Below are 18,899 nucleotides of genomic sequence, written 5' to 3'. Positions count from 1 at the left end.
CCGTGTCCAAAGGTGCGTCGGAACGCATGGCCAGCATGGAAGACGTGAAGCAGCTCAAATACTTGGAGTGCGTCATTAAAGAGGCCCTGCGCCTCTATCCCTCCGTACCTTTCTTCGCACGCAGCCTCCGTGAAGACACGAAAATCAGTACGTATGAGCGATGAGCATAACGATTAGAACCATTCCTGTGTACGGCGGCCATTGTGGGGTTTTACTCATTCCAGACGATGCCAGTTCCGGTGTTATTCAGGAGGCTGACTAAAAAAAAAAATAAATAAAAAAAAATTCTTTTAATTTTGCCAGATGGTTTTAAAGTGCCCAGTGGCACCAACGCCGTCATCATCACCTACGCTCTCCACCGAGATCCTCGCTACTTCCCCGAGCCTGAGGAATTCCGGCCCGAACGCTTCCTGCCGGAAAATTTAGCGGGGAGACCACCCTACGCATACATCCCCTTTTCTGCCGGACTCCGCAACTGCATCGGTAAGAATGGAAGTTGTGGATCGGTGCGCTCATGAGAATGCTAAAGCTAACGCAGATACTTGTACTTATCTTCATGCTAATGCTCATGTTAATGGCAACACCGATGCTAATGTTAATGCTTCTCTTGCTAATATCAATGGTTCTCATCACGCTAAAGCTAATACCTCTCACGCTAAAGCTAATGCTTCTCCGTATACTCATCCTAAAGTTGATACAATTTAATCCGCTAAGGCTTTATTTCCTCATTGTTTTCCACTCCGGCAGGTCAGCGCTTTGCTATCATGGAGGAAAAGGTGGTCTTATCATCCATTTTGCGTAAATTTAACGTGAAAACCAGCCAGTCCCGCGAGGAGCTGTGTCCAACAGCTGGGCTCATTCTGCGGCCCGAATGTGGCATCTGGATCCAGTTGGAAAAGCGGGACAAAGCCCAGACGACGCTTCTCCTCTGAGAAATGAATGAACTTTTACATGTAAATAATCAATATACTTGTGATCTGTCTTAAAATTGTTTGTTTTTGTCGAATTAGAAGCATAAAAGTTCCTTTTTTTTCCCTGCCAATTCAAATATATTTGTGCCCGTAATTAGTTACGGTATTCCAAATATCCTATAGTATACCAGTTTATACTAGTTAAAACGCGGCAAAACATTTTCCAATTCATACTAAAATTTAGATGTATGATTTCCTTTGACATTTAACTTGTTTAATTTTAAAACTGCATATTTCTTAAAATCAAATTCTAACTTTTTTTTTAATTGTGGTTAAACATTTTAGTTGAACCCCTTTTTCAAATGAACCAAGAATTAAAGAAAAACACAAAGTGATTTTTCAAGACATAAGTAGTTATGTCATTGCATTGTGTACAAATATATGCTGCATATTTCTTGCAATTAAAAAAAATGAAATTATGTCTGGCCCATTTTGTCTTATGACGGCACACAGTATTTGACAATTATTTTTGGGATGTCCAAGGCCATTTTGAATATGCTAATTTACTGATTGAACGACACACACACACACACACACACACTGTTAAACCAAAGGCGGCTTTTTTTTTTAATGATATCATAAAATCAGTATTTCCGAAATAACCGGCCTGTTCTTTTTTTTCCCTTTGAATTTGAAACGCGGCAGAATTGGAGTTCAACAAAAACAAGGTTGAAAAATATGTCCCCAAATTGATATAAATGGATTGCATCGTATCGTAAAAGCGTAAACCAAGCAATCCCCCGTGCACGGCAATCTGTGGGATGGAATTTTTTTTTTCTCTCTCTCTCTTGACCATGCTGATAACGCGTGTGTAAAGATAAGCCACAAAAGACTTGCGTGTTCAAAAGGCGACATAAAAGAGCAGATTAGTCGCTATCTTGAGCACAATTACGCACATTTGTGCCCAAGTCTGCTGCATGTTGTCTCGTTTATACACGAACAGCGCAAAGGTCGCAAAATCCCAAAGACTCGCCGGGGACCATCGGGTGACTTTTCAAGTTGCGCTGAAGCATAAGTGACCTCCATCGGCGCTTGGTGCAATGCTAATGCCGGCTAGCCTGAGTCAGAATCGTAATAAAAGCTACTTTGAATTGGCTTGGCTAGCTTTGTTTTCTCTGCAAGTTTCTGTTTTACGGTTGATTTAGGAAGCCGAAAAGAGACGGACCACAGAAAAACTCTTGAGGCCCTCGCTGTACGCTTAGCTCGAGAATTCTGTCAAAAATACATTTTTATCATCAAAACAACTTCATCATGATCATCTTGATGTTTTAGTGTGACCACGGTGGCCCATTGAGGTCAACGAGGATGAATGGTCAGAGGTCCTGATGGCAGGACGGCGTAACAAACGATCCCAATCCATTACGTCACAAGAGAGGTCAGCGGATGATGAATGGAAGAGGATTGTTTCAATTATTCAACGCGCAGCCTAATCAATGCCGGCCGAGATATTCAGAGAGCCGGAACCGTTCCATTATGCCGGAATCTAAACTGCAAAACACACGTGGGCAGTGTTCTTGATTTTTTTTCTTTCCTCCCCCATCTTACTATAAATATGAACATTTCGCGTACAATCAATTGATTTTACTTGTTGTTACAACTGATGATTGTCGCATGGAGTAAATGTTTGGAAAACTAGCGAATGGAAACAAAAGTGCATTCAAGAAGTAGTCCAAGAAGACAAAAAAAAAGAGGGAAGAGTAGAAAATGGAGACAAAGAATGGGTTGAAAAAAATTGACGTGCATGTTTGACCCAGGAACTGACTATTTCAATTATTTTCCAATTGCTGCTCATCACTTCTCATTTTATCATAGATGTACATATGAGTCAGATCCCCTTGATGGTTGGTCATGGAACGTAGAACGATGACGATCCATTCGTCATCATCGCCAACATCTCTGATGTCGATTTGGGCGCCGATTGATTGCTCCTGTCTGCCGGCGCATGAGCCTGATGCACCGCAACACCTTTGGGAGGAGGAAGAAGATGGTGAGGAGGAGGATGAAGAACAGGAGGAGGAAGATGCGAGCGGCGATCAAAAAGAGGAAATGATGGAGACGAGGAAGAGGAGGATAAAGAAGATGGCGAGGATATGTGGCGAAGAACGACGAGGCACACAATCGTGATGAATTGGGGGATGGGATGAAGAACCTTTGGATGAAAAACATGGAGAGGTGGACGGTCCGAATGAAGATGATGAGGAGAATGGGGTTGAAGATGAGGAAAGGGATGATAAAGAGGACGGTAGAGCTGAGAAAGATGAAAATGAAGAAGAACATGAGGATATATGGAGGAAGATGAAGACGACGAATATGTTGAAATGAATGAGAGGAGGAAGAAGACGGAGATGACAAAGGGAAAGGTGATGGAGAGCATGAGGAAGATGCGGATTGTCAGAAGAACCAATTCGACATTCATAAGAAAGATAAAAGGATGATGAAGAGGATGATAAGAATGAAGATCAAAAGGCAAGGAGGAAGAGGAAGATGACAAAGAAAACGACGACGAGGAGGAGGATGAAGCTGAAGATGAAGAGGTTGAGGGAGATGAGGATGAAGATGCAAAGGATGGGAAGGAGATGGAAGATGATGGAGACGAGGAAGCGGATGAAGTTGCATCAAGTTGAATGATGATGACGATGATGATGATGATGGTGACTTGCGCACGACTGCACTGGCCTACTTTTCCAACATGCTGTAGTTCACCCTAATGTCCACTGGGAGGCAGCAACGCATTATAGAAGAAAGGAAAGTTTGTTGCTGAGCTCGATGAGAGAGATTTGCAGGGCCGCTTCTTGCTCTGTGCAAAGTGGGCGGTAGCCCAGGGCGCAATCTATCAGGGGGCGTCCCAGAAAAAAAATATTCATTCAAACAATCTCTTATACGTATTGATATGAAGGAGGTATGTGCATGTAAATAAAATGTATGTGCATCTATTTGCTGTCACTGTACAGGCATTTAGTGGAAACTGTATTGAGAGCGTGCGTGTGCGTGTATCATGTTTGTGTCTATACTGAAATACTGGACATAGTGTGTGTGTATAGATTATGTTTACCTGTACATTGTGCCTAGAATTCCACGTGCGCGTGTGTGCAGTGTTGACATGTAGAACCAGGCAGCAGTGTTTGATGCGCACTGCCCTGAACGGTGAGGGAGGTTTCATCAACAAGCTTGTGTGCATGCGTGTGTGCATCCGCGCGCGTGTGTGTGTGTGTGCGCGTGTGTGTGCGCGTGTGTGTGTTAGTGCATGTGTGCAAATCTCACAGCGCACTGAGCTGCTTCCTCCATTTTCCAGCTCACCACTGAGCCCCCGGTGACATGACAGCTGGTGGGCACACACCAAGGGCGCAGATGGGATTTTGGAACTGGGGGGGGGAGGGAGGGTGGTGGTCAAGCTTAGAAAATATATTGTAATTGTAATCATACGTAGACAGACAAATACCATTTTGAATATGCAAATTTATTGACTTATATACATACACACGCACACTCTTTTATATCTTGGTATCGCAAATTTTATTTTTGCTTCCATGACGGGATTTTTCTTCCTTTTTTTTTTCAAACGCGGTCATTTTTCACAGCCAGAAAAATGAGAAAAAAAAAAAAACAACCAAATTATTTTTATTCTTAAATCGTCTCTTGATGATTGCCAACACTTGTTCTGTTCATTATGTTGTCGTCGTCGTTACCTGTTAGCAGGCGACACAAGCACGCGTGTTATGTTAACCTTTAAAATGTGGCGTGAACTTAATTAACGCGGGCGTTCGGCAAATGTGAGCCACGTTTCACTTTGACGGCTCTCGACGTGTTGGCGAACGGACAGAGGCCGCGGTTTAGATCACGTGTGCGCTGTATGGGAATGAGGAATGTTTATATGACGTGGACATGGGAATGGCAGACACGTTTGTTTACATGACGCGTGGCTGCGAGTGGACGGATGTTATGTCACGAGCAATGTGAATAGACAAAAACCAATGGACAAACATGCCGTGTGAATGAATGAACATGATTGTTGTTTTTCCACTCTAAAAGTTGTTGAGTCAAAAATGATCCACAGTTTTTAACCCTAATGACCCAAATTGGGTCAATTTGACCCAACTTTCCAAAAGTGAGTCGTTCTGCACAAAGCAACCCCAAAAAGTTGTGCCGTTTTGTACAAAACAACCCTGAAAGTTGTTTGGAAAAAAAAAAAAACGCAAGTAGCGGGTCGGTCCCTTTTTTGACCCAACAGTTTTTTTTGAGTGAGTAAAACGGGACTGTCAAGTGGAATGAGTAACAACATCCACGCGCCCGTCAACGTATCCGCGGATGACTTGCGACATCCGCCCACGAACGCTGCTTGTATCATTCATGTGACATACCTTCACAGCGGCGGCGTCTTGTCGCCGGAGGGGAGGATCCAATGTATCCTTTGCGTGCGGCGCATCAATATTTCACAAACCTGCCGCTCGCTGCTACCTTTAGCACACTTGTGATGACCAAAAATAGCAGCATGTCTGCAAACAATGAATAATTCCATCACATATTTAAAAGGCACACATGTACGTGCTTTAGTGGGTCATGTGTGTGTGTGTGGGGGGGGGGGTCGCCATGTTGGTGAAGACCACCCGTCACGTCACGTGATACGGGCTAGCTATGCTCGGAAACAAGGTCAACTGGCGGTGGAATATTTGGACTTGTGGGTCCGGGATTCATATTTTGGTCTTCAAGGAGTCTTCGAAGTTTTGATGTGAAAGTTCGGGAAGAGGTTTTAGGTCTTTGGAGGTTTTGTTTGCAAGTTCACAAAAAAGGTTGAAGGAAAAGCGAGTGGAATTTTTCTATTCCTTCAACTTGGATGATTTGCGTCAAGTATTTTAGGGCAGATTGATGGCCGGGTGGGATCACCTTGCCGCAAAATGACTCTTTCTTTGCCTTCAACCCAGATGGGGTTGGCACCTCGACGAAAATTCCGTTGAACGTTTGTGTACAGTCGCTTCAATAAAGATCACAGAGTAGATTGCTGGTCATGTGCACACTTTCACGCACTGCAACTCAACCTCCCAGTAGCTTTGCGGAATACCATCAGGGTAGATTGATGGCCCCGTGAGGAAACTCACTCACTCACTCAGTGGAATTTAACTTCTTTGCCTTCCACACAAGTGACCACAAAAGTCTTGACCCTCTGTCGGTTTCTTTGCCCAGTACCTTGTTGAAGATCACCCGAGTAGATTGATGGCCACGGAGGGAAAAAGGTTTCTTTGCGCAGCATCTTGTTGAGGATCATCGGTGTAGATTGATGGCCATGGAGGGAAACTCACTCACTGCGACTCAACTTCTTCTTTGCCTTCAACCCATATGACCATAAAAGTGCAGCACGCCGATAGGTTGTTCTGTACATTAGCTTGCTGAAGACCATCAAGGTAGATTGATGGCCATGTAGGGGACCTCTTGCTGACAGACACACAAGCGTAGGAAAAAAGCGAACGGGGCGCTGACGGATGCTTGCGCCGCCCGCTGTGCTCAACGCTGCTTCTCCTTGTCCGTCCCTTTTTTTTTTCCCCCCACAAAGGAGCGTCCGCTCCATCTCCTTGGCCATCCCTCAGCGAGTACGCGCTCCACCACGTTGCCGCCATTTGTTAGTAACGACAAGCGCCTCGGGTTGGGTGTCGCTTGTTACGAGGACTGCGCTCTTGTTCTCTGCTGGGCTGGAGCCCAAAAAGGAAAAAAAAAAAAAAGTACAGTACATTCAATCACGGTTGTCCTTGGGGTAGGTTGCCCGACCGGACAGTCAAGGTTCTTCTCACAGCATTTGCAATCTGTTCCAATGTGGTTGTATTGAAGAACATTTGAACATTTTAAATTAGTGTAAAAAACGTAACCACTGTAAAAACAAGAAAAGAGTCTACATTGGTGAAGACGCTGACGATGGAGTCTAACTCGTGGGTATGACTGACAGAAAGTATGTATAGTGTAGAATACAATGTTGGGTGGGGAGGGGGGGGGGGCTCTTTCATGATCTTGAAAAAAAAAACAATGAAAAAAATTTCTGCAGAGTAATTTGGTTTTAGTTTAGTGTTAAATAAAATTCTTTGGTCTGTCTTAATGCACTTCGGTTGGGTCAATGTAATTTATTATAATTGAACCAAATTACTACGATTGGATCCAACTCAATTTCCTGATCTTAAATGAACATTTATTTAGTCAGCCCTGTGAACTCTGCCTAGTGACAAGTGACCTCACAAGTCCGAGGACAAAAAAAGGCCCAAAAAATATCTTGACACTTTTTGTACGGTCAAGTTTTGGTGCATTACATCTTATGTTAGTAACATATTAGCATTTTAGTTTGTAAAAAAAAAAATGCGTGCTAGTTGATTTTTTTGTGGGATCAGTTGATAAGGTGGAAGACAACCGTTTTATCCAGAGCCTGATTTAAAAAAAAAAAAATCTCTGAGTTACCTCTCATGCGAAACATCGCATGCTGATCCACTAAGAGATCTCTTTAAGATGCACTTGGGCACACATTAGCGAAACAAATGGTAGCGCAGGGGCAAGTCCTGCGGGGATCTTGGCAGACATGTAGAGGAAAACATACCGCTTGTATTTCCACTTCCACACTTTTGTCAGCCACAAAGGGAATTTAACCATAACCCGATTTTGTTTTGTCTGGTTGCATCTGAAAAAAAAAAAAAAAAAAATGCAGTCTATGCAATCTACAGCATTTCATTTTTGAGTGACACACACGAAAGCAATGGATACCGCTGTGTGAATGACTACACTACGAATTCCCTTTTTTTTGTACGATGCTTTCCATACTCCTCATGGAAATGCACATCGTTCACGCACCAACACTTCCGCTTTTCTTTGCCGCAACACATCAGCAGTGGAGACAACGGTTTGCCACGGTAGATGCGCGGCCGCCGTCGGCCGCTTGGCCGCGCCCGCGCTGCCTCCTCCAATCTTCACAACTACACGCCTGGCGGGAGTCGCCATTCACTACTCATTCATTTGCCTCCACACTTAAACGTGTACTTCTTTTGTGAACCGCTACGTTCAAAAAATAAAAGTCACACTACTTACCAGCATTGTGAATCGATTTGGCTGACGCCCCTTTGGTTCATATCAGTAACGTGACGGCGACGAGCTAAACATGGCTCTCTGATGACTAAAACACGATGAGACTCGGGTGAGTTGTTCAAAATGTACGCTCGCCACGCCGATGTTCGGAACAAGTCTTCTCATACCTGGAATGCTACTCGGCAGCTTTTGATCAATTTCATAGCAAGTTGAAAGCAGAAATGGGCGGCTAGCTAGCTTGAGGCTAAAGGTACAGTAGCTTTGTTGTGCTAATGTCAGGCATCACAAGGCTGTTGTGAATGTACCATTGATCAAGAATGGTCGCCACAGCATTTGAATCAACGGCAGCTATGTGAACCGCTACGTTCCTCACGACGGGCGGATAACACCCCGGACTTGTTGCCAATCAATCGCAAACCCCAAGACGATTGTGAATCTTGACTTAGAAAGGACTCCAGATAGTTCGTACGAACGTCGGCTATGTGACTCAACTCACTCTGAATAAAACTCACGCTAAATAAAGCCTGTCACTCACGAGGAGATTTGCGAAAGGAGCATTGACCCGATGGTTGGCCGCACTGTTTGCGTGAAAGTCAAAACTGCGATCGTCACATCGGCACGCGTCACGTTCACTACTAATGTATTTGCCTTAACACTTAAGCATGCGCATCCCCGAGTACTGACCACAGTGTTCTTTTACACTATTGATCCCCCGATTAAAGATCTAGTCAGTAATTAAAGGTAAATTGTCAAGACGGCGCAGCACCTGGATGTAATTAACAGCAAGGGTGATAGCAACCAGCGTCACCGGCGCCTGTGGTGATGTGCTGCGCGGTGAATGAAGCCTCCTTCTGTTAGGTCATGCAGTGCCACAAATATACCCGCACGAATTACAAGGCGATCGTGTATTGATTCACGCTGGGTAAACTCGGTCTACTACATAAACGTGACGAATTTCAACCGGGTTCTGATGCTATTTTTATGCAGCGTATGGTGTATATTTGGTTGCGCAGTCCAGATCCATCTGTAGCTTGCCTTTCTTTACTAGCGTAGTGGTTCACATAGCTAACTGTCAAGTAAGTGTTAATTCACTCCAAACTATACATTCCTAATCCCCCGGGTGACCAGCGACCAATCCAGGGTGGACGAAGTGTGCTTTTTATGAGCGGAGCAGTTGTTCACCTAGCATCTTTCACGCGGCTACGTCAGATTGATTCGCATTCAGTGCTACACTCGTAGATTTCTTGTGATTGAATGGCAACCGTGCAGGAGGTATGGAGGGTGCTGTTTATCAGTAGTGCGGTGGATCGTAAAAGGGCCACAAGAGGGCTATCGGTCGCCCTCCTGTGGCTGTTTTACGATCGGGAGGTAAAGGCGCACATGTCTGAGAGATGGCTGTTAAGATGCAGTTTCTGAAAGTGGACTGGATGTATAGAAATGGAAAAGGATCATAAAACGTTGCCATTCATTGCAGGCAATTTTAAGAGAAACCACTAATACAATATATAGGTCTTTAATAATTGTCATTGTTTTGGGTGGGGGGGGGGGATGTTACGTATTCAAAGTAGTAGCTGTATCGGTACTTGGTATCGGTGACTACTCATGAGTTGAGTACTCGGTCTGAAAAAAGGCGGTGTTGAACATGCCTGTTGAAATGCACTACAAATGTTGAATGAAAATCACACTTCTATAAATGTTTAAAAACAAGCGCTCCTTAAATATAAAAGTCGACATAAAGTCTTTTATTTTCTAATTACATAAAATAAACAGAGTTTGAAAAAAAAAAAGAGAACCAATCACCGATTCTGATCACAAAATGGAACGACATGTCTCCGTCAATAAGATCTTTATTTTTTTTCCCCATTTTATTTCAAAGGCGACTGTCTATTAATGAAATAGACAATTAAAAAAACCCATTGCAACTCAATACTGCAGTTGGAACATTTTCAAAATTATTTTAATGAAGAAATCGACATTGCGAATAAGAATTTCTTCAAAGGTGACACCGTGTGCTTGGCTGGAGCGTCGGATATCATCCCAAAATAACCTCCTCACTTTTGTCGTCGTGATTAGATTCTTTTTTTTTTTTTGTGTATGTGTGTGTGTGTGTGATGTTGGATCGGAGTGGGATCTCATACTGTAAGTTTTATTTTGTCCTTCGCTCAGCCAAGCCGCCCGTCTATTTATGGCACGTGCTATTTTTAGCAGCACACAAACTGACCAATTTCAAAGCTGCACGTGACGCGCTTAGCCCGTGCGGCTAACAGCCACCCCCATCCTCCTCGCCAGTTGCGCCCCCCCCCCCACACCCACACCCACACCCACAATCTTTTTCACCCCAAAGCTTCTCATTCAAATTGTTCCTGCTCTGTCTCGCTATGTAAGATCCCAGACTGGCTTCACTGAGTCACGTTTTGCTTCCGACTTGCACCGAGCCCCGCAGGCAAGCCATTTCAGGATATTTCACAGCACACAGCACGCCAACACCAAGCCTGTCACTGGCGTAGATGTGGGCACACACACACACACTGGCACGTGCGCCTCACACATCGTAGCGCGATGGGTGTATGTGAATGGATAGACAGGTGGGAGCACGTGAACAGACCCATGGGGGGGCAGAAGATGACACGATGCGCATTATTTTTCTTTGAGGAGCATTTTGGCTAATCAGTGACTTGATTTGAGGAGCAAATGACTAATTTTGAGGAACATATTGTTTTTTGCCATGGGGCACAAAGAAGCAAGGGTTTTATTAAACAATAAAAACAAAATATGACAATATAACGGGCAGAGGTGCCAAACGCGGGGCTAGAACATAAAAACCCTTTGGCCACAGGTGTGCTTCTACTCAACCGACAGGCAAACGGGCTCCAACAGCCGGTTGAGTCGAAGCACCTGTGGCCAAAGCGGAACTGTGGCAGGGGTTTTTACTTTCTGGACCTGCATTTGACACCTGCGATGATGTTTGAGATAAACGGAGGGCTGGAGCTATTGAAGATCTCAACGTTTGAGTATCTTACTAAACATTCTGTCGAGTAATACTGTATTCGGATCACAGCGGCAGATGAAGGGAGTGCCACCCGAAAATAACACTGCCGTACGCATATAAATGTGACAAAAAAAATAGGTATGTGGACACCCCGTTTCGATGATGCAATTCATTCGCTGTGTTGCCCAATTTGGCCACCCGGAGGCAGTGAAGAAGGATGGACGACTTCTTCAACTACTGCGAGTGACTCAGTAAGATGGTTTGTCTTTTTTTTTTTTTTTGGTAGAGGATAAAGAATATATGCCCGAGAGAATGGTATTCCGTCTTTGCGTCCGCCTCCACTACTTGCGTTCAAATAGCTGCTACTTCTAAAACGACGACGAGCGATGCGACTCATTAGCATGTCATTCATTCTCCGTGATATGGCGACACGAGCCGCAGTACCGTCGTGGTGTCACAATGCTGATTCATGATTTGATAAAAGTCTGCAAGTGGGCAAGCTACAAGTATAAGCGTTTACTTATTTATTTACTTTCCACCTCCTTCCTTTTTCCGCCCACAAGCATTCAGCTCGCGCGCCTTCCTGTCTACATGAAGAAGCCGCACGCTATAAATAGAGGTGTTTCCCGTGCACGTTTGGGTCTATCACCTCTACGCTGAACACGCCCACCCCCCCCCCCCCCCCCCCCTACGACCCCAACTCCACCATTCCCTTAACACCATCCTTCAATGCCTTTTTGTTCCCGCATGTTGTTCTACATTCTCCTGACGCAAACAATGGCTCATTACGGTGAGAACAGGTTCTGCTGTGTAAAAAAAACAAATGGATTTGTTTATTTCTTTTGTTAAAATTGAGTGCTCAGTGCTTGGTGCCCAGGTAACAATTGCTCCGATATGTGACAATGGAGTAGTCTGTGACATTCAACAAGCTCTTGTGAATAAAGGGCTTTAATTTTTTTTCTATAGCACACTGCAGGAAGGTTTGATTTCAAGCCGTATTTATTTTCCGGCTCTCTACTTTCTGAGAACCACCCATATACATTTAGTTTAACGCATAACAGAACAGTGGGCTTGGATATCTTCCTTGAGGTACACCACACTGCCTACTCTCCCGGCCCTTCTTAAAAAAAAAAAAAAAAAAATCCAGATGGACTAAAGTCATCGCAGTGGAGAACAGTCGCCGGTGGTCAATTCCATCAACGGCTGCTGTACAATCTAATACGATTGCCGCACACGTAATTTGGTTTCCCCACATCCATGCAGCTCTTATCTGCCATGTGCACTAAAGCGCCGCGTGGTGAGTGGTCCCGGCCACCCATAAGTAGAAACGGATGCATGCTGGGGGGAAAAAAAACCAAAACGCAACAACCTGAAAGGGAAGGAGCTTTTCGGACCGACTGTTAAACGCACCCGTTGGCCGTCAAGTTATTGCTTCTTGCCTCGCCCGCGGTCAAATTGATCGGCTCAGGCTGTATTTACTTTGCGACCTATCGGGAATCTCATGTAATAGAGGCCTTTAAATGAGGTTATCATCCGCTGGGTGCATGTTGGACGGATATGTGAATGGGGAGAGGATATTAGTGTGCGGGAATGGATGGACAGATGTTTGCATGGCTGGCTCACAGTGGAGAGGTCGTGGGTTTGAATCCAGCCCCGGCTTTGCTGTGTGGAATTTGCATGTTCTCCCCGTGCCTGTACGGGGTGTTCTCCAGTTTCCGCCCACAAATGAAAAACAAATGTGCTTTTGAAAACACCTTTTCAACTAATATCCTACATGACCTTTTGGGGTACATTATTTTAGTATTTCTGTAGCTACACAAGAAGGAAGGTCGGTTGTGGTTTAAAATTTTCTTTTTTTTTTAAGCATTCAACAAATACTTAATATATTATCCATCCATACATGCATGTTCCGATCCGCTTTATCCTCACACGGGGGGCAGGGGGTGCTGGAGCCTATCCCAGCCGTTTTCGGGCAGTCGTTGGGGCACACCCTGAACCGGTTGCCAGCCAATCGCAGGGCACAGAGAGACGAACAACCACTTGCGCTCACACCTAGGGACAATTTGGAGTGCTCAATCAGCCTGCCATGCATGTTTTTGGAATGTGGGAAGAAACCGGAGTACCCGGAGAAAACCCACGCAGGCCGCGGGAGAACATGCAAACTCCACACAGGGAGAATGGAGCTGGAATTGAACCCAGTACCTCTGCACTGTGAAGTCGACGTGCTAACCACTGGACCACCGGGGCCTCGCCATATACTGTATTTAGAAAAAACTAAAACATGTGAAGGTATAAACGTATGTTGACATGAAGTATGTATGTGAACGGACAGACAGATGTTTACATGGCAGGAAAAGGACATATGGGGATTATTTTCAATTTTCTGCACTTTTATACTTAGGCTTGCATTTGGGAAGACTGTGTATTAAGTACAAAACACATATTGGAAAAGCGCTGTATCTGAGCCCAGGACGGATAACCGGCAGTTTTTATTTTTTTGGGTGTGTGTGAGGGTTGGAGGGGGGTGAAGTGACAGACAAAAAAGGATGAAACATTTTCATGAACGGGGATTATTCTAATGCAGTTTGGCAGCCAGATGAAAGCCGGCAGAACGGGGGGCTAAAGCCTTCATACATTTCGCATTCAACAAACAGCTCCTCGCCATATTGTCACACCGTCGTAGACAATACGCTGTATGTGTTGCTGCTTTATTCCATGGCAATCCTTCATATTGGCTGGATAAGCGCTCATTAATGAATACAGGACCATACATAAAATGGACCAAGCATATGAAGGCCTATTCCCATAGGAATATGCGGTGGAGGGTATTGTATCCAATGACATTGAGTTTTGATGGTTCTTTACGACCAAAAAGACACTTAAATGGCCATTTTCAAAGCAAAAGGGATGAAAAAAAAAATCCGGAGGGACCAAAATGAAGACTTCCTATGTCTTTTCAGAGATGGCTTCTTTTGAGAGCCTTCCAAAGATAAAACATGTCTAGCAAATTTTATACTAACTGGCTTTGGGGGGGCCGCAATATTATAATTTTTTTTGGTTGTTTTGTTTACTTCCTGGGGCTATTGTTGAGCAACATATTTGTGTGCTGTGCTCCCAGTGATTGTCAATTTGGAAAACGTTACAAAAATCATTTTTTTGCAGTTGTTGCTTTGAAAACGATTCTTGACTTGAGTAAAAAGGATGAATAAAAGTCCTTCGGTCCTTCCATGGACCTTTTCATGATACTATTAGAATTGCTTCCGTATGGATGGTTGCGGGGCTAAATGGCCTTTGGCGAGAGATGGCTTTTAGCCAGGAATCCCAGGTGGGGAAACCCAGCAAAATATATGTCCATGTTTAAATAAATAAATAAATAAATAAAATGTCCCGCTTGTTCAGTGTCATCGCTTCTCAACCGTTTTGGCTTCTCCTGGCGGCTGTCGGCCGGTCAACAACACAGACTTTCCATTACCTCCGTGTTGTCAGTTTGCGACCACTTACTGTATGAACATGTTAAAATACACTGAAAGCAAACTTCTCTTCACAGCAAACTAACAACTCTGGGGGGGAAATAGTTTATTTTCTTTCATCCACAGGATGCCAATCCAGTACTGTAAACCCCGTTTATCGGATTGTGCCTCATGAACTTTGCCTGCAGCCCTCACAATTCTTGCTAAAGAGCTCTCATGCTTCGTTTTGCAGCGTTCGTATTTGTTGTTGTTGTTGAATTCACAATCGTAAGACTCATTGAGTTATGGGGCAGTTATGATGGTGCCCCAAGAACTCTGCTTAGCAACAACTAACCTCGCAATTTTCACAACAGAAATCTCGGACTCTGTTTTATACTATTTTGATGTTGGTGGCATATTTTTTTTTGTTGATTTTTGTGTCTTGAACTCAGAATTGGAGGATTCACTCTGCCACGTGGGAGTTATTATTGTCTCCAAAGAACCCTCCTTCGCGACAAGTGACCTCGGAATTCCCGCTAAAGACGTCTCTGACTCTGTTTTGCGCTATTTTGACATTAGAGGCACATTTTTTTGTCAAATTTGACAATTTGAATTGTGAGACTTACTGTCATATGGGGCGGTGAGGGATTGTGCCCTTTGAACTCTGCCTCGCGATAAGCAGCCTCACTATTTTTCCCCGTCTCTTAAACGCCGAATCTTGGTACTGTTTTGACTCAAGAAGCGCATTTAGTGACATGAATAACGATAAAAAGTGTGTATTTTATGCACTACTAGATATACCCCAAAATGCAATTATGCTGTCCTTGACCCAAGGTTCAACTTGGCACAAAAATTGAATCGGATCATAACTTTTTTGAGACAGCACATACAGTCTATAAAACGGAAGCTCCTTATAGGAAGCATTCATAAGAAAACATCCTCAAGGTGAGGCGGAATGATGTCAGCCATATTGGTCATTGACTATTGGTAAACTGCCAGTATAAGTTGGTCATGGAAACTCAAATCAAACGCAAGCTAACATGAGGATCGATGGTTGCAATCAAAGATGCTGCAGCGCAATTTCTCCACGGTCGGGTGCAATTTGATTAGGGATGCTTTGGTGCCCGCTGCCTCAAGGCAAACTATATGAACAATCAGCCATTTCGCAAAACCGTTGTCAGCCGTAACCGGGCAAAGTTTGATTTGTTTAGTGATGCATTCATGTCATTTACTTTTTTTTTAAATTTACTTTATTCTTGCCTTTTCATTTTTTATTAGTCAATGTGTTTTAGAGGAATACTTTATTTGAATTGTACATTCAATTATTCTATTTCAGTCAAAAGCATTTTTTGTCTTGATATCTGTTTGTTTTTATTTACATTTTGGAATTTGATTGGAAAAATGTATACAGTTTCAAAACTATGTAAATGCATGTAAAAATATTTTCCAAAATGTGATAGGATGAATTTATAGGCTTAATTAAATATTTTCAGAAGCTAACAGGAAAAAAACACATTTGAACATTAATTCAATTTATTCAATATTCACAGGATTGGATAAATCTTGATAAAATCACTGAACCTCTCCACCTATGATAAATCTGCAATATTAAGAGACCATGTCAAAAAAAATAGATATTTAAAAAAATAGACATACCTTTTCCACATGATTCAGATGCATTTAAACTTAAATAAGTTACAAAGCTTGTTTGCTTCTCTCTGTTTGTCAGAACCAGGTCAAGTTAACTGGAAAACAAAAAAGGTATTCAACATTGTATATTTAAACACCAAACTGTTCAATGTATCGTCCAATGAAAAGTCCGCCAGCTTGATGTGAACATATAATGCTGAATACCATATTTAACCAAGGTACCTGGGCATCAAGTTCATCATGGATGAGGTAAAATGGTTCTGGTTTTGTTTCAATGCTTTAGCGAAGTCTGTCGAGAACAGCCTGCGAGCCGCCTGCACAAACCAGTGCGCGTCTACTCAGGGGGGAAAAAAAAAAGTTCAGAGGTCCTTCTTGCCTGGTGAGAGCGCAGATGGTAGCGGAATTAGCCAAAGCGCAAGTTAGCATCTGCGCTTATGACTCAACCGTGGCGTGTGCAAAAATTTTTAAAAAAAGCTTGGAAATGTTCGCCGTTTGTCAACTGTGTCGACAGGTTTACCTCAGACTGGTATACAATAGACAGACATTCAAGACAGAACCATCAAGAGTGGCTAGCAGAACATCGAGGGGTACTAGCAACCCACTAAGAATTGTTAGCTGACTAGCGGGAGTTGCTCGGGGACCACAAATATTGCTGGCCTTCAACCAGAAGTTGCTGAGGAAGAGGAGGTAGCTAGCGTACTCCTAGCTGTAGCAAACATAAACATCAAAGAGTCTTCAACATGTTTTCACAAACTTCAAAGCCTCTTGAGAACGTTCAACAAACCTAGAGAATGTGTTTCACCATCACCAAGGATATACGCTAGAATAATCCTCAAAGACCTGAAATGGAAGAAAACAAACAGTCTTCAACAAACCTAGCGTACATGTTTTAGTGACCCCCAAGAGCTAACGTGAGTCGGCATGTTTTTGAAAACATCAAGAGTCTTCATCAAATTTATGGTTTAGAAAAACTCAAGAATTGAACAGTTTTGGCAAACAAAGACAATTCAGTACCTTCAACAAAGTGAATTTTCTCCGGAAGTGAATGTGTTCCAGTGTCTAAGGTCTCATCTTCCTATTTCATACCTTCAGTGGAGCCATTCGGGAGGAGGTAGAAACACGGTATTAGGGGGGGAAATGAAGGGAGGCTTTTCGATCTCATTTCATGGAGACGTCACCGGGGATGACGTCACATTATTGCCGCGCGTAATAAACGAAACGTCAATGTGGCTGTATTACGGCCAGCGCCTCATCCAACTTGGATGCCAATGTGCTTTTTAAATACACCAAACAAATAGAAGGCACATGAACTTGAGGTAAACAGGCACAAATGACAGAATACGCTAGGCCAATGTAGCTCCAGCTAATGCTAATGTTAGCGGACGTCCATCGGTTGCAGCACCATGGAATTAAACTATTAATTAACACAAACTACATGGTGTTTTGGTTTAAGAATTAAAATTAAGAGTCTGAAACAACCCAACTTCTGTTTTCCTAAACATCAAAGGCATTTTTTTTCAAACATCAAAGACCTTCAGGCGCCTTCAACAATGTAAGTATTTTCTTAAACTCTCAAACGTGAGTTCCTGATTTAAAATGAGCCTTTCCTTTCCTTTTAACCAAAATGTTAGGGACAGCGCTCACCTCTTTACCGTTCATTTGAGTGCTTTGAGCAACTATTTATACCCCGCGAGTACATTTCTCCTGGAAGCTTGTCATGAGCCAGCGAGTTGGTTAACAGTTGCCAGGCAACCGCCCCCACTCTCACGTGAGCGACGGGATGCCGCCGAGGGGCCCACCGATTGGTTGAATGAAAATATTTTTTAAAAGTTTATAAATAACCTGCGAGGAGGTTGAGGAAACAAGGGGTAGGCGGTGGATTGCTCGTGCACCTTGTTTTCCCGCGAGTCACGTGTAGCTCATGAACAGCAGTCGCATTTATTCAGTCCTGTGATTGTGAAGGTCAAGGGCACGGGTGCCGCTAATCTCCACCGTTGACTATTCAATGGTGTCATTTAAAATATGGATTCAGTTTAAGGTGCAACTGGGGAAACCGCACTGTCAGAAAAAAAGGAGGGCTGAATTTGGCCCTTTAAGGATCCCTCAAGGGTGCACCTTTTGTACCCTTAAAACCTATGTACATACATTTACATAGATTTTTATTAGGGCTACATATTTGCTTACAAAGTTTACTTTCTAGGTCAGGGATGGGCAACGTTACAAAAATGCTTCGCCTACCACAGCCGATCAATTTTAAGTCGGATTAACACGGTTCACCGCTAGATGGCAGACATCACTTAGCACCCGTCTCCATTTGAGTAGGAAAACAGAGATGCTGTGATCCATGATTGATTCGGTCGCATTTTAGAGTCATTCAAGAAGACGGAACGGAATGTTACTGTTTTGCACAATAGCCACAGTCAAAGATTCGTGTTGACAACGTGTCATTTAAATTGAACGTGAAAGCAAATTACGACGGGGCTGCTCCTTTCAACAGAAGAATTTCAGCATTGCACGCCGCATTCCATCCCGGGGACTGAAAATTTCTTTGGAGAAGAACGTTTAAAGTGCGTGAAGTACATCCCTGGTTTGAATTACTGTCGTACAAACGTGGGCTCTGTCGAAAGGCATTCACCATTTCACACAGGCCCAGCAATTGTTTGTACTCTTGTCATGTAAACAAAAAGGTACAGACATGATCCCTTTGCCAGTTTAGACCATTCTATGAACCTTTTCTAATCATAAACAGTACTTGTTTGTACCTAGCGGTTCAGCTGTGAACCCTGTGAG

At 43.5% G+C, this 18,899-nt stretch overlaps 1 protein-coding gene across 1 annotated transcript in view; it reads left to right on the top strand.

Moving 5' to 3' along the window:
- Positions 1–961, top strand: part of cyp4v2a (cytochrome P450, family 4, subfamily V, member 2a) — a 6,121-nt gene extending 5,160 nt beyond the window's left edge. The window contains exons 9-11 of the mRNA XM_019861690.1: positions 13–147; positions 304–483; positions 748–961. Of these exons, the coding sequence (XP_019717249.1) occupies positions 13–147; positions 304–483; positions 748–932 (500 nt within the window). The 3' untranslated portion in view covers positions 933–961. The remainder of the gene's footprint in view (positions 1–12; positions 148–303; positions 484–747) is intronic.
- The last annotated feature ends 17,938 nt before the right edge of the window (positions 962–18,899 follow it).

Source organism: Hippocampus comes, unplaced genomic scaffold (genome assembly GCF_001891065.2).
Source record: "Hippocampus comes isolate QL1 unplaced genomic scaffold, H_comes_QL1_v1.1 scaffold7, whole genome shotgun sequence".
NCBI classification, from domain to species: domain Eukaryota; kingdom Metazoa; phylum Chordata; class Actinopteri; order Syngnathiformes; family Syngnathidae; genus Hippocampus; species Hippocampus comes.
This window is presented reverse-complemented; position numbering and strand designations above follow the sequence as displayed.